The sequence below is a fragment of the Hippocampus bargibanti genome, linkage group LG12, assembly GCF_051943395.1.
Source record: "Hippocampus bargibanti isolate YZ-2025 linkage group LG12, ASM5194339v1, whole genome shotgun sequence".
In the NCBI taxonomy this organism is placed as follows: Eukaryota; Metazoa; Chordata; class Actinopteri; order Syngnathiformes; family Syngnathidae; genus Hippocampus; species Hippocampus bargibanti.
Genome location: NC_142745.1, coordinates 16058468 through 16081821, shown reverse-complemented (window position 1 = coordinate 16081821; position 23354 = coordinate 16058468). Strand labels below are relative to the sequence as shown.

The following is a 23354-nucleotide window of genomic DNA, read 5'->3' as shown; positions in this document are numbered from 1 at the left end:
TGTGTTACCTGAGACAGATGAGGTGAGTCAGCGGAGCACAAAAGCAGAGATGACTGCACCTGTTGTCATTGTTGCGATTGTCCACAAAGTGGCGGACACGCCTCCGAGCGTTCTATGAAAAGGTCACAACATTAGAAACATGGAACATTCTAATGATGAAATAGAGTTTGTCTCATTTCACCTTTTTTTTAATAAAGTCACGCAAAATGGAAAAGTGGTTCGCTGTCAGGCACTTGGTCAGGGGCGGGCTCACGGGGTCTTTATTCCATGGGGGCTTCATTATGATTGACCTTGGAGGGGGGGGGGGGGAAATCAACAATCAATGAGTGAAGTTGTGTTTTGTTTTAATATTGTCAAGACTTTAGGTATTATTTTATATTGGAAAATGTATGCAATCGGGAGATAAAAAGTCATTCTGTTTCTTAAGAGACAATAGATGATTTATTTTATTCACTTTTTTATTTAAAGCTGTTGTTCGGTTAGCATTTTGATTCAAATCAAGTCAACAAGAAACTAGGTATTTAAAAAAGAAATCATTCCATATTTTCTTGATGAGAGGTAAAGTATTACATTATTTTTTTCAAGTATCATGTCATTACATCTAACATCGAACATTTATTTTAAAAAAATCAATAAATACATACAAACTAAGCACGATGCCAGGTTTTATCCGGATAGTTATTGTTTTACATTTTTTTGCGTCATGGGCCAAATGGATCGAAAATATTCATGGACAATTTATCATTGTTTCATAATATATATATTTTTTTTATTTCTGAAAGTTTTGAACTCCTCGTTTCCTGCATTAAGCCCAAACAGATTCATTCAACTAGTGAATAGTCAACACCTCAAGAAAATATGAAACGAGACAACGAGCAGTTGACGAGCACTATCAATATAATTATAACGATGCCGATGACACGCGCGACAGCATTGGAAGGAAAAATAACAATAAAGTACATTTCTATTGGTTGGTGTCTTTCCCAGGACATCAACATGCTTTCAAGAACGTCTACAAAAATAAGACTTCCGCATCATACCCGATCGGGCCGACGCAGAAAAATACAATCTGCATGTACGGATATTTAAAGAAGAATATGTACATCCAGACAGAGCAAAATAAAAAAAAGCCGGCTGGGGTCCTAAACATGGCTACCGTAAACTTAAACTTAGAATAAAGACTCAGTCTTTTACATCAGTCGGCTAAACCTGCACAGCATCAAGGAGGCACAAATAAAAGCATGACATTTTACTTTTGCATTAAAAAAATCAACTTAAAGTATTCAATCCAGCACTTTTTTTACGAATAGAAATTGTGCTCCGGACTGAATAAAAGCTTCGCTAACCCTGAACTAGATCCTGAAAGCTAATGGCGCCATCGTGTGGCTAAACAAAATAAAATACAGTAAAAATAAACAAAGGAAACTTTTTTTTTTGAGCTTGTTCTCCTCATAGCCCCGCTATGACGTCACCCAATTAAAACTATGCTTAAAAAATAATATAAACAGCATTTCAACTGCTAAAACTGGTAACTCAGATCGGTTTCTACCAACATATTCGCAATCATTAGGTTCAGTCAACATTGAATACCAGGTCATAAAAAAAAAATCAGCATTCAAAAGAAAACTAAATATGTAGAAAAACATTAGGCCGCAGCGTCATGGTCATCAAAGAAAACCCACCCGTTGAGTGTGTGTGTGTGTGTGTGTGTGTTCGTTTGTGAGCCGGAGGGGAGGGTTGAACTTTCCTCGAATTTAAGGGGATTCAAAGACATGTCGCAGGAAATATTGGCTCTTCATTGGGAACGTAGTCTTTTTTTCTCTTTTTTTGCAACACTGGCCAAAAAATAAGATAAAAATTGAAGGTATTGCCATGCCCTCGCTTGTGAGCAAGGGGAGCTTTAATTCCCCATCTGTGGAAATTGACAGATAAACAATCCAGAAATTTACTGTGACTTTTCCATCCGCCGTGTAACAGATGAAATGACAAGCTTCTTTGGTCACGGACAAAAAAAAAAAAAAAAAAAAATAATAAAAACGCTCAGTCACACCCCCCCCCCCCACCTCAAAAAAGAAAAAAAAAGACAAAAAAGAGCACACCGCACTAAAGCAAAGGAACCGCGACCAGCATCTCAATTGCGATTGGCCGGCAGGGGCAGCAGGGGCGCCGAGCGATCGTTGGTCAGGGTCCTTTTGAGTTTGACACCCCTGATAAGGTTCAGCATGTCCCTGTCGCTCCTCTCCTGCTTGGGGCTGTCCCGATCCTGGACGGAGGGCGGAGGGGGCCGCCCGTGAGTCGAGTAACCCAAGACGGGGTCCTCCAGCTGGGGGTGGGAAACCTGAAAATGGGCCCTCTGCTGGTGGAAGAGCTTCTGCTGCGGCGGCTGGTTTTGGAACTGCTGATGGGCTTGGTGCGGTTGGATCTGGTTCTGGATCTGACTGTGGAACTGGGGCCGGTTCTGTTTCTGAAGCTCGTGGTGAAACTGCTGCATTTGTTGCGCCTGGTGGTGGTTGAGTTGTTGGAGTTGCTGCTGTTTGGCGATGGCACCCTCCGTGGAACGGAGGGTGCAGGCACCGGGACGGGCATTTGGCCGGGCACCAGCTGATAGTACGGCGAGTACGAGGATGGCGGCGGCAGGGCGCTGAGGCTCTGCGTGGAAGTGAAGAGTTTGTGGTATCCTAGGCCTCCACCGGATGTGGCGACAAACACATTCTCGTGGCTGCCGGGGGTCGCTGGCCCCGCGGGGACCTGCGGCGTGGAGATCGGGATGGGAACCCCCCCGCTGATGGTGCCACGCCGGTACACCGGCTTGGTGGACGGCTTGCGGCGAATGGTGGCCGTGTGCGAGCCGCCCGTCAGCTCCGTCTCGGCCAGCAGGCTGACGGTGGAGGCGGGACGCCTGGACTGGGCGAACTTGCGGTACTGAAGGCCCAGGTCCGAGTTCCTCGGGATGGTGGAGGACTTGTCAAAGTCTGACTGGCCGCTGCCCCCGCCGCCGAGCGACAGGTGGTGAAGGGAGATGGAGTCGCTGTCGCCATGGAGGGAAATGGACTCGTAGTCGACTGGAGGGGGAGATCAAAAACATGTGAGTTATACCGATGCGCTTTGGATGCTTGATTTAACAACTTTTAACTCATTCACTGCCCTTCCGACATTTATTCGCGAATTGGAAAGCATGACATGGAGCCCCATTCCTGAATTTGTTCGGGTTTTGGTTTTTCTTGCGGTTGCGGATCAAGCTTCGGTCAAACCTCTGGGAATGTTTTTCCTTCCCCCGAGGGGCAGCATTTGCCTTTTGTACAGCTGCCCTCATTTCAACCTCAGATAACTCCAGACCCATATAACTTTTAAGAATTAACTCTTTTTTTCTGAGAGTCTAAGGTTGAATGTTTACGTAGTCCTAAAACTGAATATTCTGTGGGTCTTGCAATTTCAGTGAAAATCCTGGCACTGGAGTGGACACATTTTTGCATATCGTCTGGCAGTGAATGAGTTAAGCTGAGGACCTAAAATGGAGCTACTTTTGACTACTATTTGATAACATTGACACACTTTCAAAACCTGACTCAACACAAACATTTTCCTTGTCAACGTCAGAGAAAAGGAAAAAAAAACTCATGCATATAGCAACAGGCTAAGCTAAATAAATAAATAAGCAGGTAAGTAAATAATCAAACCAAAAAACAAATACATAAATAATATATATATATGAAACCAACACACACCAAGAAACTGATAAACCAATACGTAAACTGACAGATAGACAGACAGACAGACAGACAGACAGACAGACAGATAGATAGATAGATAGATAGATAGATAGATAGATAGATGGAGAGATAAGAGGGAGAGAGATAGGAGAGACAGAGACAAAGTGACAAAGAGACAGACAGACAGACAGATAATCTCCTGTCGCGTGTGCAAGGAAAGCAACGGTGGCTGCTGCAAACAGTCAAACACACTCAAGCAAAATGAAACCACTCGCAAGGAGTTGCTGTTGGCGCAAACTCTTAAAAATATATATAAACAAACTAATTCAGCTAACTCGTTCAGCCAAGCTGACCAATTTTTGGCGTCATTCGCTCGGCTTTTTAATTGCTCACGTGACACGCAAATTTGGCAGCGGGCATACTTAGCACATTGTATAATGTTTTTAAATTATTTCATTTGGTTAAAAAAATTACAAATACAATAATTCGCATTTGTTGTGATTTTTCAACGCCTGAAATGGATTTGTGGCATTTTCATTCATTTCGACGGGGAAACGTGATGGGAGATGCAAAAATCAATTGAGAGACAAGCTTGAAAATTTCTACGTGTTGAACTGAAGGTGAGAGAATGCGAGCAAGGATGAGTTGACTGGAAAAATGAAAAAAAAAAAAAAAAAAAAAAAAAAAAAAAAAAAAGAGTCAGCCAGAGACCTACCATAGAGGGGAGGCTCTCTCTTTACAACTGGAAAACAAGGAAGGTTTTGTTTTGTTTTTAAAGCAGGGAAACAACATAAAACCGAGATGACGTACAGGCAGAAATGCTGAAAATCGGCAATGAGGAAAAAGAGCGAACGCGAGCGGTCAGACGTGCGGGTGGGCGGGCCTTACCGTGGGTGTGGATGGTGTCTTCGGAGCAGGACGGCGTGGTGGTCTGCGTGCTGTAGCCGCTGGAGCAGTGCAAGGAGTCGCGGCTGCTGCGCGATGCGTCCCCCGTCAGCGCGCCGAGAGTCAAGGCCAGCTGATCCCGAGCTGAACACGACTGATGGGCAACAACAGACCAATTTTAACATCCGGGTTATTATTATAGGGTGACCCAAAAACAATCGTACCCATGAAAATTTGAATTGTAGCTTTGATTGAAAAACTATTTATTTCAAATTACAACCACACATTATTCAATTTCTGGAACACCATTCACCAGAGTTTCAGCAATTTCTGTCCATTTTAGTCAATTTATGGCTTTACCAAGATGGCTTTCGGGAGAAAACATTGTTGCAGTGAGGGACTCAGTAGGACGCATCTTTTTGGGTCATCCCCCCGAAAGAGGAGCGTGTAAAAGTGATTGACAACTTTGTCAGACGAGTACAAGTTTGCTTGCAACGAAATGGTGGACATTTGTGTGGTTGTCATTTGAAATAAATAGCTTTTTAATCAAAGCCACAATTGAAATTTTCATGGGTAGGCATCCTTTTGGGTCACCTTGTATTATTATGACCGTAATTTCCAGACTATAGATTGCAACTTTTGGCACAAGCTTTCAACCCTGCGATTTATGCAACCAATTTATGCATTTTTTTCCTAACGGCCGCCATGGAGCGCTTGAGCACTAAAGGACAGGGAGGATATATGTCCCGAGGAAGATGCAAGTTACATATAACTTTGCGTGTGAATCGTGCATTTAAAGTAGCCTTCCGAGTTGAATGGGAAGCTTGGATGACCAGCGGAGAGAAATCGTTCACCAAAACTGGCTGTATGCGAAGAGCAACTTTTGTAAGTCTGCCAGTGGATCCTGCCAGCGTGGAGCAGTGTGAAAAAAAATCAACCACTGCCAATGGGTTTCAAGAAGCCAGTCTGCTGCATGACGGAGAAGACATCACAAGCTCGGGAATGATTTTACCTCAGGATGAAAGTGACACTTAATGCGACAACGAAAGAGAGAATGAGAGCGTGTGTGGCGAGGATTCCAATCCGACACGCAGGAGGAAGACTTCCGTGATTTCAGTTTACAGGAGGAAGATGAGGACCACTCTCAGTGAGTGACTTGCTACATTTTTGTAACCAGACCTGTTAGTGAGTGCTAACAGGTTGCTGCTGTCTTACTGCTGTGTCTCCTTTTTACGCTGGCGCATGCGGTTGCCGCTGCTCACCCGCAGAAAAGATATCCTATGACTGTATTGTGTCCTTGAAAGTTTTGAAAGGCGCTAATAAATGAAATGTATTATTATTTTATTATTATGTTTTTTAATCAGCCCTGTTAGGGCTGTGTTACTACTGTAATGCTTGTTGTGTTGCTGCCGCGTAACAGGCACTGTTTTGAAACAAAAGTGAAGGTATATTATTAAAATTGTGTACCGTCTTTTTTTTTATAAACATGCTTATAGACAGGTGTGGTTTATGTAAGTACAAAATGTTTTTTCCTTTAAAAATGTACTGGGTGAAGATTATAATCAAGTGCACTATTATTATTATTAGTAGTAGTAGTAGTAGTAGTAGTTATTGCGTGCAGTGCGAACTACCTTTCCAGAAGTAGACATGGCACGGACCCTCTCGCTATGCTGCGTGTAAGCACTGGACAGGGGCGCCATGAGGCCGTTCTCGCCGCCCATGGTCACGGTAGCCAGCTGATTGGTGGAGCCCATTGCATCCTGACACACACACGCACACAAACACACAAAGAAATTATACAATTGCTGAGTGCGATAAAGCGTTGACGGAACACAAGTATGCAATAGTAGCAATGGAATTAAATTGCAAGTTGATGGCAAAGAGGCAATGGTTGCGATGCATCCCGATGTGGACAGTGGGTGTGGGGTGTGGTGGAATCGGGATGGCTTTTCAAAAAAATATGTTTCTGGAACACAAACGAAAATTTCATTTGAGAGGACCAACAAAAAATGGATCAAACAATACACAGAAGTGGGGGTGAATGGGGCGGTGCGATGAGGTGGACAACTACCACAAGCCACCAAACAACACAACAAAAAAAATAATTTAGTGCGGCTCACAGCAGTCATATCCCGCCGGCTGACGCGACGGCGCGGCGGGAGGCGATGGCCGGGACCGGCTGCGTAACCGTAGCGACCGCGGCTGCCCGGTCGGCCTCCCGTGCGAGAGGAGGCGCTCCCTTCGCTGAGGGAGCGGCCGCTTTCGTCGCAGCCGATCACAGGGAACTGGGACGAGCGCTGATGCAAACACGGAGAAGCGGTGTGGATTTTTGTTTTGTTTTGGGGGAGGGGATTCACTTGGGGAATGCACAGTTAGCCAAACAGTGGACTGTGTTCTGTTGAGCAAGCTGTACATTGACCTGAGTTGTCCAGAATTGGAATAGAAGTGCACCTTGACATAATCAATTAAATAAATAATTGTGGATTAATTAATCAATTATTTATACGTTCATTAATTAAATAATTAATCAACATATATAAATACAAGGATAAATAAAAATTGATCAAAAAATAAATTGACAAATAAATAAACAATCATAAATGGACAAATAAATAATCATAAATAAATACATAAATAAACAAACAACAATAAATAAACAAAAATAAATCAATAAATAAAAATGAATAAAGAATAAATAACTAGATAAATAACTAAATAACTAAGGAAAGAAAGAAAGAAAGAAAAAAGAAAGAAAGAAGCAAAGAAAGAAAGAAAGAAAGAAAGAAAGAAAGAAATACATAAATAGGGGCAGTCAACATCTGCAATTTTTGCTGAATTTTCTTTTCCTGCCGTGACTCACCAGGGTGTGCTCGCGGAATATTTTCGCAACCCAACGAAGCCTCGAAAGAGGGAAAGTGCCTGAGTAGCAAAGCCCACAGTTGAAATTGTCATGCCTAAAACTAATTGTCTTAAAACATCGGCTGCAGGACAGTGTCAGCCTTGCGAATAGATACACATGACAACATTTTTTTGGACACGCAAATGGCATTTGTCCCAAGAATACAAAATCTTCCAGCTGCCCACAAAGAGGAAAATTACTTTTTTTTTAAATGCCTCTGTCATCAACTTTCAGTCCTGTCACCTTCACTAAAGCAAATATGCATTGACGCTAAAGTGAGTAGAGAGCAGCTCCTCACCTGGATGTGCAAACCATCCACAGCACAGCTGATAGAATCCAACGAAGGGACGTGGCGCACCGACCCAGACTGGTAACTGCAAAAAGAAGACAATAAAAAAAGTGTTAAAAACGGAAACGTGTGAAATGAAGTCAAGTTTGAGCGCATTTTACCTGCTGACACTGCTTTTCCTGGACAGCGTGTTGCTGGGAGAGGCCGGCGGGGTCTGGTAGGTGTAACTGAAGTCTGAACCTTTTAGGTCCAAGATCACCTGCGACGTGAGGGGGACGATGATTTTAGATCAGAATTAGGTCTCTTCCGAATGTTTAAACCATCTCAGATCCACATCGCAAACACAAATTCATTCACTCACTCACTGCAATTCCCGTATTTATTCAAGAATTGGTTCATCTTTTTCCCCTTGCATGCCGATAAAGCGCCGGTCAGACCTCTGGCAAGGATTTTTCCCCTTCCACGATGGGGCATTTGCCTTTTGCCCATGTTAGCACTTTGTTACAGCTTCAGCTGTTGTTAAAGCGCCCCCATTTCAAGCTCAGCTAACTCCAGACCCATATAACTTCGGAATTAACTTTTTTTTTTGATGAAAGAAGGGAGTCTAAAGTTGCTTACGCTGCATTAAATATTTATGTAGTCCTAAAGCTCAATATTCTGTGGGTCCTGCAATTTGAGTGAAAATGACAAAAACCCTGGAATTGCAGTGGACATATTTTTTGCACATCATCTGGCAGTGAATGTTAAAATATAAAATAAAATAAAGCTTTTATGAATCGATGACTAGCAACAACTCAAACGTTCCACCAGAGGGCGCCCAAGTAAACCTGTTCATGATTGCTTTGCCTTGAGCGCCACAGAACTAGTTTGGAAGCAAACAATGGCGAGTCGATCCCAGGGAAGCACAAAGCACAAAAAGAAGCTAATCCAAAAATACCAAATTACGCATAGGCGGGTGTCCACCGTTCACTGGAATTAATCCGGCAGTGTAAAAATGACCAGAGAAGACAAGGAGAAAGCAGGAAGAAGGTCCAGGAAGCATACCTGCTCGCTGGCTGGTGGCAATTTGTTGGGGTCGGCTGTCAATGTGGTGAGATCCTCCAGGATGGTCTGCAGGTGCGTGACCTCACCCAGCATGTTGATTTCGTGGTCCTAAGCAGTACAGAGGAGGCGGGGGGGGGGGGGGGGGGGGGGGGGGGGCGTCATCAATACATGGACCGCTTCCACTAGTGGCGGCGGCGCACACACAAACTCACCAGCACCGGCTTCAGCATTGTGACAAAAGTGCAGTAACGCGCTCGTTCCTCGATGAGTGCCCGGCAAACGGCCCTCTTTTCCGTCTCCTCCAGGACGGCGTAGCGCACGTTGACGTCCTGCAGCGCGCTGTCCAGCTGGCCGCGTACTGCGTCCTTGCCTAACGCACAGGAGGGCGGAAACAGGGCGGCGTTAATGTCGCTAACTGATACTTATAATAATAGTAATACATTTTATTTCAAGCGCCTTTCAAAACACCCAAGGACTTGGGAAGATGTATGCCCTTAATTATTTGCAAAAAAAGAAAAAAATGACTAATAGGTAGACCTAGGGTCTCAAACCCAATTGACCCAAGGGCCGCTGGAGACAGAGTCTGGGTGAGGCTGGGCCGCATCAGGATTTCCACAAGAAAATTACAGATAAAACATTCCAATATTGCCGGCGGGATATGACTGCTGTGAGCCGCACTAAATTATTTTTTTGTTGTTGTGTTGTTTGGTGGCTTGTGGTAGTTGTCCACCTCATCGCACCCCCCATTCACCCCCACTTCTGTGTATTGTTTGATCCATTTTTTGTTGGTCCTCTCAAATTAAATTTTCGTTTGTGTTCCAATAATCTTTATTTTTAACACACAAAAAGTGAATTAAATGAATAAATGCAAAAATGAATAAAAATGAAATTAACCAGTCATGAATAAATGATCATAAGGCAGATACAGACGACTGAAAAAAAACACATGAAAACTAATTATTTTAATAAAGTTTCAAATGTCTGTATTCACAGTTCTTTAACGTTTAACTTCCTTAACATAAAGAACATATTGAACACGAACTGTCCAAAACATGGCTTCTCTTGCCTACTTGTTCAGCTCCACACACAAGTTTCATTCATATCAATCATGCGGGCCGCACTAACATTAATCTTTCATATCAAGACGGGCCGCAAAATATTCTTTCGGGGGCCGCAGTTGGCCTGTAAAATAATCATCAGGGCAAATTTGGAAAGATCTTGAAGCATGTAAGAGATTTTACAACATTCCTCAGCCGCTCCGACGAATTCAACACCAAATCGACCCCACGTAAACATTCTCACACACACACACACACACACACACACACACACACACACACACACACACACACACACACACACACACACACACACACACACACACACACACACACACACACACACACACACACACACACACACACACACACACACACACACACACACACACACAGGCACATAAAAACATCAGACAATTTTGTTCAACGGCGTCAACGGCTGCCAGCAACGTGGGGTCAGTGGGATCATTTTCAGAGAGCTAACAGAAGCTCAGAGTCCGGCTCAGTATGCCTGACGTCTAGCCTCTGTAGAAACACACACACACACGCAAGCACACACACACAAACACACACATGCGCAAAACTTGTGGCTGTGACTCAACGACCGCAACAACACAACAGCATGAATGAGAGGAAATATGACCCCCATATGATGTTACACGTTTACAGGAAAAAAAGCTATGCGAAGGAACTTTTACGATAAAATGACCAAATTGTACCCCAAGTGCCAATGGAGTAGTTCGTGTGGCCATATATTCCGCAACATACATGCATTTGTTTGAATTAGTGACGCACACATGGGTTTACTTTCTCAATATTTAACACAAAATCCTTCAAGCAAATGTAAAAGTGCTTGCAGCACTTGTTGGGAGAAGGCAAACGTCGGGCAAAAAAAGCGGGGAGAGCGATGTTTGCTAGGGCTCATGTGAAGCACTTTCTTTGCATTAAAAAAACCAGTTTGACTGCATTCCACACACACAGACACAGACACACCTGGGGGAGTACTGCTAGCCTGGGGAGGCCTTTAAATGACATTCACTCGCAAACAACGAAAAAAAATTGTGGACGTTCCATTATCCACAGATGTCAACAGATGATGGCTCACCTGCAGACGGTGTTGTCATCGTCACAATCGCAAGATACACGAACAAAGAACAGAAGACCATGAGGAGATAAAGCAACATTTGCAATCAACCACGATCAAACACGCCAGCATATGCACGCCATGATGAGCAACAACCATAACGGCCCCCAACATGAACAAAAGAGGAAAAATAAGTCGATACAAGAATTTTGCAAAAACTTCACCGCCATACCTCTATTTTTCCCTTCGGCCCCGCCTTTATCGACTCGCGACCAGTCTCCTAATTACCAGTCAATCGCGATCAAATTACGGGTACGATTATTTTCGCACGAGGGGGCTGACAAGTGAAGCAAAGATCTCGCTTGGAAGCTTCAGAGTTAAAGGAGGGGGAAAAAATGGCGGTCCACAAAACAACCCGGGAGTTATTCTTTGCCCATGCGTGTTTTTCACTCCATCTCTCATTTCACTTAATTTAAGATTACACGAAGAACGTCTCACATCCTGAGAGAAGAGCATTGAAGCACGGTGACCACCACCTTGAAAGCTCCTTCCAATCCTCACCATCTGCCGCTCGCTACGAGCAACTTGAGACTCTATCTGAAGTGGTCGCACACCGCATAATGATAGAGTGCGACAACACACGCGCACACACGCAGAAATCCCTAATTATATTTCACCCAAGCCGATCATGACTGAACTGAAGTGAACTGAGGCACTAAAAGGAAACAATTTGACATGCAAAACGAGCTGTGTGACATGCACGCCCAAGCAAAAATGCTGGGAGGAAAAAAAAAGGAAAAATGAGGGTGCATATTTTAAACAGGCCTGCAAAATTGTGAAAAATCAAGAGAGAAAAAAGACACCCTAACCAGGTCGTTGTACGTCTTTTTCATGCGACGACGAGGCACACTAAAGCAGCCATTGCAGCACAATGTTGATGTGTCACTCTTTGATTGGCAATGTGATGTGTTTACAAACTAACTAGTGTGCATATGTATGTGCGTGTGTGTGTGCGTGTGTGTAAAAGGGTTTGAGGAAGTGTGTTCGAACATGTGCTTGGGCGTTGCCCGTTTCCCCCCCTTGATCATAAAAGGCCGTAGGCAGTCTTACTTGCTGCCAAGTGGTAATTTCTGGTTTTGGGCATGTTATGGCTAAGAACCTCCTTCCATGCAGAAATGTATCAAAAGTAGACCTAATAAGAATAACAATAATAATAATAATAATAATAATAAAAGATCTGTGCTGTGTAGGCTCTCAGTCAAACAGGAGTGGTCCATCGATGAAAAGGTTTCTTCAGCCGTCATCTCATCCGAAGAGCTTCATCAACGAACTAAAATTGTGCTGGTAACTCTGGCCTAATATTAATTTGGATCATGCTTACAACAGACTTCTTATGTCGTTACCACTTAGGCTTAGTCATGCTGATGAGATGATACCGGAGCTAATGGGGCAATCAGAGCCAGGCATAGAACATTAGAAGTAATCAAACACAACAAAACTGTGTTTTGCTTTTCTACTTTCATTTCTTTCACAACTTTGCTGCTGTGAAATGTAAATTTCTCCACTGCGAGACTATTAAAGGCAAATCCAATCAATCCAATCCAATCAAAAGAAGTAATCAGATTAGCTTTAGGGAGTAGTCCACTGCTGCCCCGAACCTTAGAGCAGGGACTTATCAGAGCAGAGGTCTGGCACCGCCATGAGGGATAAATATAGGGCCAGTTTCCAGCACAACTTTAGTTTGCTGATGAAGCTCTTTGGATGAGGAGCGAAACATCCTACACCTTCAAAGAAGTACAGATAACAGTTGAAGAAACCTTTTGATCAATAATGATAAAATACATCAATAATAAATTAAAACATAACCAAATAAATAAGCGAATAAAAAGAAAATGAATTAATAAAAAATAGCATTTATTGATGGCCTCCATAATCTTACCTTTCTTCACCTTCTTTTGAAGTTTGACTGTATCCGATGACTTTTTCTTGATATCTGCCCGGGCCTTTTTGTACTCTTGAGGTGGAGGAATAAAAACAAAAAAAGTCAAGGAGGTGTTGCAGAGTGGCGCGGGATCATCTTATGTGTCTAGCCGGCAAACCTTTGGCGTGATCTTTGTCCAACTGACTGGCTGCTTTTCTCCACTCCTCCATCTTCAACTCTAACGGTGTAATGAGACTTTCTGAGAGGGCTCTGCGAAGAAGGAGGGGGGATGTCTTCATAAGTCGTCTTTCGGGAGACATTCACCCGCAATGCGGCGGTCTTGCTTTTGTGTCCGTGCTCCCAAACACTTACAAACCACGGCGAGGGACAAATTGATGGTGCTAACCGAAGATAGGAGAAATATGCAGACGTCTCCGGGAGTGAATGTTTACGCTGTGTGAAGTGATATTTGCAACAAACATTTGTACGTCGACTTAGCTACTAGCTCCGCTTTTTCACCGTGCCACAGCAGCAATTTGAGGCTTGCTCTCGAGATACTCTTAAATTGAAGTGTCGCCGCACCCGAAAGCCAAAGTCAGCCCCCTCCCAAAAAATGTAAGAATGTGAGCTCCCACTCTCAGATAAAAGATATCATGAGACCCACTTCACCCCCATATCTCCCTCGGGTACATAAATCCATCCCGTGACACCTTCATACTGTGTGTCTGTGTGTGTGTGTGTGTGTGTGTGTGTGTGTGTGTGTGTGTGTGTGTGTGTGTGTGTGTGTGTGTGTGTGTGTGTGTGTGTGTGTGTGTGTGTGTGTGTGTGTGTGTGTGTGTGTGTGTGTGTGTGTGTGTGTGTTTGTTTCTTACGTGGTGAAAAGTTTGAGTTTCGACTCAATGCTGCGATGTCTCATACACATCCTGGTTAGCGCCGAGCCAATCTCCTTGGTGGCACCTGCAACACAAACAGCGCAGCAATGAGATGCCGGGAACTGATGTTGGTCCTTTGAAAACAAATTTCAAAGCTTGGGGCTTCAACAAGGGTCGGCAGAATGAAGCGAGAAGAGAAGAACCAAACCCGAAACAGTTAGCAGCCGTCTGGCAGGGTGAATGCCAAGTAATGGGCTTTTTTTGTTTTATAGATATTGCTAATTATTTCAAACCCCTTGTAGAAAAAGTTTAACTCCTTCACTGCCAGACGATGTGCAAAAATGTGTCCACTCCAGTGCCAGGGTTTTTGTCATTTTCACTCAAATTGCAGGACCCACAAATTATTGAGTTTTAGGACTACATAAATGTTTAATGCAGCGTGAGAAACCTTAAACTCTCTTCTTTCATCAGAAAAAAAGAGTTAATTTCCAAGTTATATGGGTCTGGAGTTATCTGAGCTTGAAATGGGGGTGGCTGGACAAAATATATTACAATACATACATATTGATTTACATAGCGCCTTAACAACAGCTGAAGCTGTAACAAAGCGCTAACATGGATAAAAGGCAAATGTTGCCCTCTCATGGAAGAGAAAAACCAGCGCTTTATCAGCACCCCCTGCAAGAAAAAACTAAATCCTAACAACTAATACATTCAATAATGGCAGCAAATACGTTAACGTGTCAGATTTTGTCTATTTGTGGTAGATCTCATCTTTATGACCTGCAGATTGATGATATGCTGGATTTGGTTGAAGGTGGGTTTGTCGCTGTGTAAAAGAAAAAAAAAGGAGGGGGGGGGGGGGCACACCATTGCAGCAAGAGACCATTCAGGAAATAAAAATGGCACTTCTGACAGTGGACAATTTCATGTTTGCCACTTAGACATCGATGTAAGGATCCCGGTCGCCCAGAATCATAACCCAACAGCTCGTGTGTTCATCTCACACAAACCCTTAATGAAACTGCGCGGACAAGCGAAAGGAAAATGAGCTGTGCTCGTCATTTCACGATTTCCCCCCCGAGAGGGAAAGACAGAGGACAAACTGTTCAACAGCCTCAGCGACACCACATTTTTTCCGGCCAGGCTCTCTCGCCGCTTGTAACGTGATTCGTTCAACGGCAGCTCGTCAAGGTGTGTGCGACGTCAAAAACAAATCGCGGCACAACTCACAATAACGGTCCTGAGTTGGAAAGCTCGACGCAAGGGAATGCAACAGCTCATCAATCTTCCCGTCTGCCCGCATCAATCCGCTTATTGATTGATTGACCGGCCTATCAGGATGAGGTAATCGCCGTCCTTCAGTCGCTGACCTTTGGAAAGTTCCATAATGGCCCGTCAGCAAGTTGTCTGTGTTTACTTTGGAAAAAGGAGAAAAAGAAAAAAAAGCCCCGTGATGCTGAAGGCGTGAACTGGTCCTGGGCTGAGTCACGCGGAGCACCACGAAAGTGGGGGGAGGGGGGGGGACGCCGTTTTTTTTTTTTTCTTAATCAGCTGAAGACGACGACGACAATTCTGAAATGATGAAATGTTGAGCTTTTGGTTTTGCAATCTGGTACGTTTTGTTGCCTGCCAGCTTCCCATCACAATGAATCTTGTCTTGACAAACCAATGCTTTTCGGTGCCCGATTCCGAATATTTTCCAGCAGATTCTGGATACGGGGTGAATTTTAGGGGGGCGGTTGGTTTGCTGGGGATTGACAAGCAAATATTTGTGTTCTGAAGGTCCAATTTGCGGTTTGTGATACACGAATTCCTCCATTTGCATTTGAAAGCATGGGACAATCGGAAAGTTGGAATACACCCCGTGTTACTACTTTCCCATTTCAAATATGTTGAAATGATACATTTCAGTTAGAATGTGTTTTTTAAGTCTGTCACGGTGGAGACATTGGGAGTTACGAGGAAAGAGTCTATGCAAAATATGTTCAAATTTAATTACGAATGTTCACATCATTTATCATGGAATGGAAATCAGCTAATTTGTTTTTTGGGATGGTGCAGTCTTTCAATCGTATTGTGGAAAGAAATTGTCGGTGTACAAAACTGCTGATCCGGGAAAAATTTCTCTCAATTCCAATAACACTTGGACGAATGGAACATGACCTCGACAAGTGTGTGATGTCACCCGAGCGGCCCCAGAGACACGCGCGACATTGTCTGGCGTCGACGGGGCACGCAGATGCCTCGCGGCGTCTATTTGTGGCTACCGATCGATTGTGGGTCAATCAATGACCTGTTGGCAATTCAATTTTTTTGCAGGGATTGGGGGGTATTAACTACCGTATTTACCACACTATAAGGTGATCCTACAAGCCATCATATTTTTCAAAGGCTGACTGTGTGCGCCTTATAATCCGGTATGGAAAATGTTTTAATATACAGTAATACCTCGGCTTACGAATGCTTTAGCTCACGAACTTTTCGCCTTACAAAAATTAAATTCGCAAGAATATAATCTTGGGATACGAACTAGTTTTTGGTGGATGAACCAAACCACACAGCGCCACGGTGGCTAGCGGACTAGTTTTCCAAACCCCATTTGAGTGCAGACATGGTTTGCTATCGAGTGGAGTACATTTGCTATTATGGGACCAAAAAAGACCCCAACACAGGCTAGTGTTAAGCCGAAGAGGACACAAAAGAAAATTACGGTTGAGCAGAAGGAGATCATAAAAAAACACGAACGAGGTGTGCGTTTGTGTGACTTAGCGTCCCAGTACCAGTATGCTAAATCGACCATTACTATATGTGTCTAAGGGTGTTTCTGTGTTGTGTAAGCAAAGGTCTCAGGCAATAGAAGATGTTAAAAAACTTCTGTTGGTTTGGATTAATGAAAAGCAGCTAGCAGGGGACTGTGTGAGTAAGGGTATTATCGCAGAGAAACCAAGGCAACTTCACTCGGTTATCATCAAGAGGCAACTACATCAACGACCATCACAAAGGTAAATAAAACGACTTTATTATACAGTACAGTTTAATTCTTTAATTATAATACAATAGCACATTTATTTTACATAAAATAAGGTATATTTTGTGTACTTAAAGGACAACCGACGCCACCGGACAAGTTGTGTCCATAATTTGTAAAATCACTTCAAATGACTTCTACTGAGCATATTTTACAAAGATTCCACGGCATGTAGCTATATTTTACCTTTTCAGAATCAGAATCAGAATACCTTTATTCGTCCCGCAATGGGGAAATTTGCAGTCCACAGCAGCAATTGAAGAGGGATGGGGTTGGGGTGGGAGTGAAAGGATAGAAAACAAGATATTCAAGCATAACAAAATAAAAATGTCAACTGTATACTGTGCAAATGTAGATGTGCAAAAACCGTTCTATAAACAAGACTGTACATAGTGCAGAATCAAGAGATGCATTAAGATACAGTAAAGTCTCGTTATATCGATATTCAAGGGAGTCCGAAAAAATATCGATATAACCGGGACTATCGATATATCCGACCCTGTTTGCATGTAATTTTCTCCGTGCGTGCATAGAAATAGTATCGATATAACCCGGACTATCAATATATCCGATATCGATATAACGAGACTTTACTGTATATTGCAACAACCCATATTTACAAGTGTCCAGTTTTTTTTTTTTTTTTTTTTTTTTTTTTCACATGTGATCATTGGGAATTGTGAAGCCTGACAGCAGTCGGTAGGAACGAGCGGCGGTACCTCTCCTTCTTGCAGCGCCGGTGTAATAGTCTCTGGCTAAAGGAGCTACCCAGAGCTGTCAGGATGGGCAGGAGGGGGTGGGAGGGGCTGTCCGTCATAGCTTTTAGTTTAGCTAGCGTCCGTCTGTTGCCCACCTCCTCAAGAGAGTCCAGCGAGCAGCCCACGACAGAACTGGCCCGCTTGACAAAGCGCTCCAGTCTTTTTCTGTCCCGGGTGGTGATGCTGCCTGACCAGCAGACAATGCCATAGTGGATGGCTGATGCCACCACAGAGTCATAGAAAGTCTTTAGGAGTGACCCCTGAACTCCAAAAGACCTCAGTTTCCTGAGGAGGAAGAGGCGACTCTGTCCCTTTTTGATTAGGGCATCCGTGTTTGTTGTCCAGTCCAGTTTATTGTTGAGAGTAACACCCAGGTACTTGTAGGAGGTCACCCTCTCAATGTCCGAACCCTGGATGTTCAATGGTGCAGGTGACGATTGTTTCCTGCAGAAATCCACCACCAGCTCCTTGGTTTTGCCAGTGTTGATCTGGAGGTGATTCTGCTGGCACCAGTCCACAAAGTCCTTTGTCAGTCCCCTGTACTCCCTATCGTCTCCCTCTGTAATGAGGCCGACAATAGCTGAGTCGTCAGAGAACTTCTGAAGGTGGCAGGTTGGGGTGTTGTAGTTGAAGTCCGAGGTGTAGAGGGTGAAGAGGAATGGAGCCAGGACTGTTCCCTGCGGCGCTCCGGTGCTGCAGAGAAGCCTGTCCGACTCACAGTTCTTTACCCTCACGTACTGTGGCCTGTTTGTGAGGTAGTCTGTAATCCAGGATGTGAGGTGATGGTCGACTCCGGCATGCTGCAGCTTGTCCCCCAGTAGACTGGGCTGGATGGTGTTGAAGGCACTGGAGAAATCGAAGAATGTGATCCTCACCGTGCTCCCAGCATTCTCCAGGTGCAGCAACGCCGTATGGAGGAGGTAGATGATGGCATCCTCCACACCGATGCTGGGCTGGTAGGCAAACTGCAGCGGGTCCAGCGATGAGCTTGCCAGCGGTCGCAGGTGGGTGAGGACGAGTCTCTCCAGCGTCTTCATCAGGTGAGACGTCAGCGCCACCGGTCTGTAGCTGTTGAGCTCTTTGGGGTTGGCAATCTTGGGCACTGGGACCAGGCATGACGTTTTCCACAGCTGTGGAACTCTGCCCAGCTTCAGGCTCAGGTTGAACAAGTGCTGGACAATGTCACACAGCTGGTCGGAGCAGGTCTTGAGGAGTCGGGAACTGATGTCATCCGGACCTGCTGCCTTCCTCACCTTCATCCTCCTCAGTTGGTTCCTCACCTGCGCAGTTGTGACTGACAGGCAGGAACCAGGAGGCAGAGTGGCGGCTGAGGGTGTGGCAACGGTTGGGAGGGCAGATGTTGGTTGTGGAAAGCTGGTCGTGAGAGGGGGCAGGGAGGGTAAGGCCACAGTGAGAGTTGGTGCAGGTGCAGCTACAGGTGAAGTTGACGGTGGGCCGGGGGCGGCTGGCGTCTTGTCAAACCGATTGAAAAAGCGGTTGAGTTCATCTGCCCAGTCCTTGTCTTTTTCGTTCAATGTCACTGGGCTTTTGTGGCCTGAGATGTTTTTCAGGCCCTTCCAGACACCAGCGACATTGCTGGCTTGCAGCTGCTCCTCCATTTTCATCCTGTAGGCCTTCTTCCCCTCTCTGATCTTCCTCCTCAGTTGGATCTGCACGGCCTTCAGTTCCTCTCTGTTGCCCGACACAAAAGCCCTTTTCTTCTCCTTCAGGAGGACTTTTATGTCGGGATTAATCCATGGTTTGTTGTTGGCAAAACACCGCACAGTCCTGGTGGGTACGGTGTTTTGTTCACAAAAGTTAATGTAGTCTGTGATGGTGTTGGTGAGTGAGTCAATGTCTTCCCCATGAATCTCAGTAAAGAGCTCCCACCTGGTTGAATCAAAACAGTCCCGCAGAGCTTCTTCAGCTTCTGTGGACCATCTTTTGATCGTGCGGGTCACAGCTGGTTGCCTCTGGACAAGGGGTTTGTACACAGGCTTGAGATAAACCATATTGTGGTCTGCTCTTCCGAGAGGGGGGAGGGGGGAGGGTTTGTATGCATCCTTGGCGTTTGAATAAAATAGGTCCAATATGTTATTGTCTCTGGTGGCACAAGTTACATACTGTGTGAATGTTGGGAGGGAGAATTTCAGGGAAATGTGATTGAAGTCCCCTGAGATGATAAACAAGGCGTTGGGGGACTGGGTTTGCAGCTTGTTTACAACAGATATGAGGGCATCGGAGGCAGCGCCGCCATTTGCCGTAGGGGGAATGTACGTCGTCACGGCTATGACGTGTGAGAATTCCCGTGGCAGGTAATGCGGCCGAAGGCTAACGGCTAGCAGCTCGATGTCCCGAGTGCAAAGTTTTTCCTTCACCGTGATGTGCCCAGGATTGCACCATTTGTCATTCACAAATACAGCAATCCCCCCTCCTTTCTGCTTACCGCTGCCTTCATTTCTGTCCGCTCGTACGAGTTGGAAGCCCTCCAACTCTGCGTGGGCGTCCGGAGTGATTGCCGAAAGCCATGTCTCCGTGACGAGTAGCAAGCTGGCTTCCCGGTACTCCCTCTGATGTTAGCGCCGCGAGCTCGTCCATTTTATTTGGGAGCGATCTCACGTTCCCCATGATGACGGACGGGAGAACGTGTCGGTATTTCCTCGTTCTTTTGCGGCGATCTTTCCCGGCCCGACATCCTCGTTTCCTCCTCTTCAATTCATCGGGGATGTCTGGTGCGGCGGCCGCTAGTCCGCTATTAGCCCGCCACGCTAGTAGCTGGTCTCGACTGTAAACAATGGGATTCCGCGTGCGCGTGGATTCCCCGTTCACAGGAGCGATGAAAAAGTAAAAAATAACGGCGATGAGCAAAAGAAAAGATGCCCATCTCCTCTCCGTAGGTTTATGGAGCGAGATCAGGCAAAACAAAAACGGAAAAGTAAAGAAGTGAAAAAGTAGACAAGAAAGGGAAAGAGCTGCTGTGGAGGCAGCCACACAGGGGGGCGCCATCTTGAAAAAATCGACTCGTGCTGAATATTCAGGAAGTCTTGTTTTTGAGTTGATGACGATGCCTGACGTGACGTCACATCTGGAAAGACCCTGACCGAGAAAGCGACACACAGTGCATTTTGGGTACTTTGTTTGGTCTGAAAACTTCGTGTTGATGGCGAAATTAGAAGGAAAACACATAAATAACGCGATGGTGAATCGTTGTGTGTTGAACCAAGACTACTATTTGATATTAGTTGACGCAAATTCCCAGCAGACAAATCAGCCCATTTCCAACGGAGCTTGGGCGCCATCTTGAGCATTTTCTGGGACGCTACATTGTAGTCCAGACGCCTCAAAATGACATGCAAGTATTTCTTTCTTCGATTGCAAACATTTATGCTTTCCTCTTCAGAACTATTTGAATCATATTCATAACTGGATGAGTAACAAGAAAGCATCTTCTTCGAATCTCAAGCCATTGTTTTGATCCCAGAGCAAGGCAAGACGTCCTGGCGTGACGTCACGAACAAGGGGGCGGGACCTTCTGAAACTCGGCATCTCCCAGGTCATTTTGAAGTAGTTTAGGGACACTAACCAATTTTTATTGGTGTTTTGCATTTCACGAAAAATATCAGCCTGCGTGTTTTGGGCATTTTAGATGCTATAAAACGTTTTTCTGATGTTCTGATGATGGAAAAATGGTGTCGTTGTCCTTTAAGGCTTATTAAGTCGAAAATTATGTTTTATGGGGACCTGGGAAGGGATTATTCTCATTTTTAATGGTTCGTTATGGGAAATAAATTTGGCAGACAAACGTTTTGCCTTACACACACTTTCTGGGAACCAATTAAGTTCGTAAGCCGAGGTATCACTGTATCTCATTTGTTGAAGGTGCGCCTTATAATGCGGTGCACCTTATAGTGAGGAATTTACCAAATTCTTTGAATATGTAGGACACGATACACATTGTCCCCATGACCCACCCCCCATAGGAAAGTCTGTATTAGTTGTCCTCAGTCAGCTGTTGTGCTGCTATTGGACAAACGTACTCGGACAAAGCAGCTGACGAGCTAAAGTAGTGGCTCGGAGAGAATGAAGGAGGAGGAGGAGGCAGCTGTCTCAATACACACGCACACGCATACACACACAGGGGAATGCGCTCGGTCAACACGTACACAAGCGTGAAGGGCCCCCATTATCCCGGCTAATGCTGAGCTAACAGCTAACAGATGGCGGTGGTTCTATTTGCTAGCGGAGCGCAAGCAGATTTGCGCCGTCGGGTTGCGATGGGTGCCATAATCAAAGAGTTGGTTGGTTGCAACAAAAATAAATTAAAAAAAAACACAAAGGAAAGTTTTAGGATGACGTGCTATTTAATTGACCGGATAGCCATGTTTACTTGTCTTGAAGGTTTGCTCAATCCATTTTTTTGGGGCATGGAGGGAGGGGGATACCCATGCATGAAATTCCAACAGTAGTATGAAGGTATTTCTACCCTGTCGTTAAATTTGAGATCATGGATTCTTCATCAGCTGATGGTAAAGGCATGTGTTCAAGAGAAGCTCTTAGGACCGGCGCATGTTGAGTAATGTGACCTGTGCAACTGACTAAAATCAGTGTTTTCACTTTGTAAGAAAAAAAGACCGCTTTGTTGTTTGCTCATAATGATTTGCCCTTAAACCCCAAGCAAAGTCTGCCATTGATAAACATAAAAAACATAAAAAAAACAACAACAACAACAACACAATTTGCCTTTTACCTCTTGTCCACCATGTTTTTGGTGAAATTCAGCTTTGTAAACCGCTATAATGACTAAAAAAATCCCTAAGGATGGTGGTGTTTCATTACTTTGGATTTGACACCAGCACAGCTTTTGAAGGGAAGAAAAAAAGGTGGGGGTAAATCTCAGCGTGTCAAGTCAATTACGAGGGACAGAAATCCCAACCAAATGAAAGTTGGACATGTTTGAGGCCCTTAATACTTGAACAGAGTATGTACCGGACACGTATAGTGTGAAAACAATGTTTGTCAACATAGGTAACAAATATCCACGTACACTTCCTGTTTCAAGCTATAAAATGGCAAGATGCTGTTGATCACCTATCATTGGGATATCCACATCAGACAGCGAAAGACACGACGAAGATAATGCGTAGCATAGGTCGCGTGTCTGTCAAACAAGTATTTATCTTTAAAAAAAAAAAACAAACATTCAGACATGACAGAGCAAGCTTGCTGCTGCTGCTTCTTCGGATGGGAGTGGCCATAATTCACTCGCCTGGCACTCCCGTTCCCACATGTTGAATTTCATTTGAATACCAACCGGTCTTACATAATCACAGCAACCGTCTCAAGACACCAACTTGCAGCTGCCCGCGTGTGCAGAGGAATACAATCAAAACAAGAAGGGATTTGGGGGTTGATTAAGTGTTTTGTGTTTACCTCTGGATCCCATCGCCATGTCTGCGACCTTCTGAAAAGCATCCAGGAAGGCGCCCGTCACCAGGATGGTGGTCCTGAAAAGTGGGACGGATAGCACACGGTTAACATGGAATATATAAAAACATGCATATACATACACATACAGATGCTTCCTTCAGAACAAAAGTGACAGCTATTAGGTGGACTTAGTTGGTCTTTACATAGCAGAGTGACGTTCATAACAAGGGATGCCATTTCAAACGAGTTTCCAGAGGTTGCACTGCGTTGCATTTGTTCACAGAGTAAAATGCGCCTTGTGGAATGAAGCATCGACTGGAACGTTACCCGCTGTTCATCAATTGGTGCACGCCCATAACCTTGACTCGACAGATCG

General features: G+C 44.6%; 2 protein-coding genes across 2 annotated transcripts in view; both read right to left on the bottom strand.

The window, feature by feature from the left end:
- Positions 1 to 288, bottom strand: part of LOC148890708 (uncharacterized) — a 28887-nt gene extending 28599 nt beyond the window's left edge. The window contains exons 1-2 of the mRNA XM_089010469.1: positions 182 to 288; positions 9 to 112 (exon numbers count right to left, since the gene is read on the bottom strand). Coding sequence (XP_088866595.1) covers positions 9 to 112; positions 182 to 280 — 203 coding nt within the window. The 5' untranslated portion in view covers positions 281 to 288. The remainder of the gene's footprint in view (positions 1 to 8; positions 113 to 181) is intronic.
- A 140-nt stretch (positions 289 to 428) lies between these two features.
- Positions 429 to 23354, bottom strand: part of mtss1 (MTSS I-BAR domain containing 1) — a 39679-nt gene continuing 16753 nt past the window's right edge. The window contains 14 exon segments of the mRNA XM_089010041.1: positions 429 to 2556; positions 2559 to 3062; positions 4426 to 4452; positions 4599 to 4749; positions 6227 to 6355; positions 6716 to 6892; positions 7793 to 7868; positions 7945 to 8042; positions 8828 to 8935; positions 9040 to 9197; positions 12909 to 12983; positions 13069 to 13160; positions 13763 to 13847; positions 22982 to 23055. Of these exon segments, the coding sequence (XP_088866167.1) occupies positions 2132 to 2556; positions 2559 to 3062; positions 4426 to 4452; positions 4599 to 4749; positions 6227 to 6355; positions 6716 to 6892; positions 7793 to 7868; positions 7945 to 8042; positions 8828 to 8935; positions 9040 to 9197; positions 12909 to 12983; positions 13069 to 13160; positions 13763 to 13847; positions 22982 to 23055 (2179 nt within the window). The 3' untranslated portion in view covers positions 429 to 2131.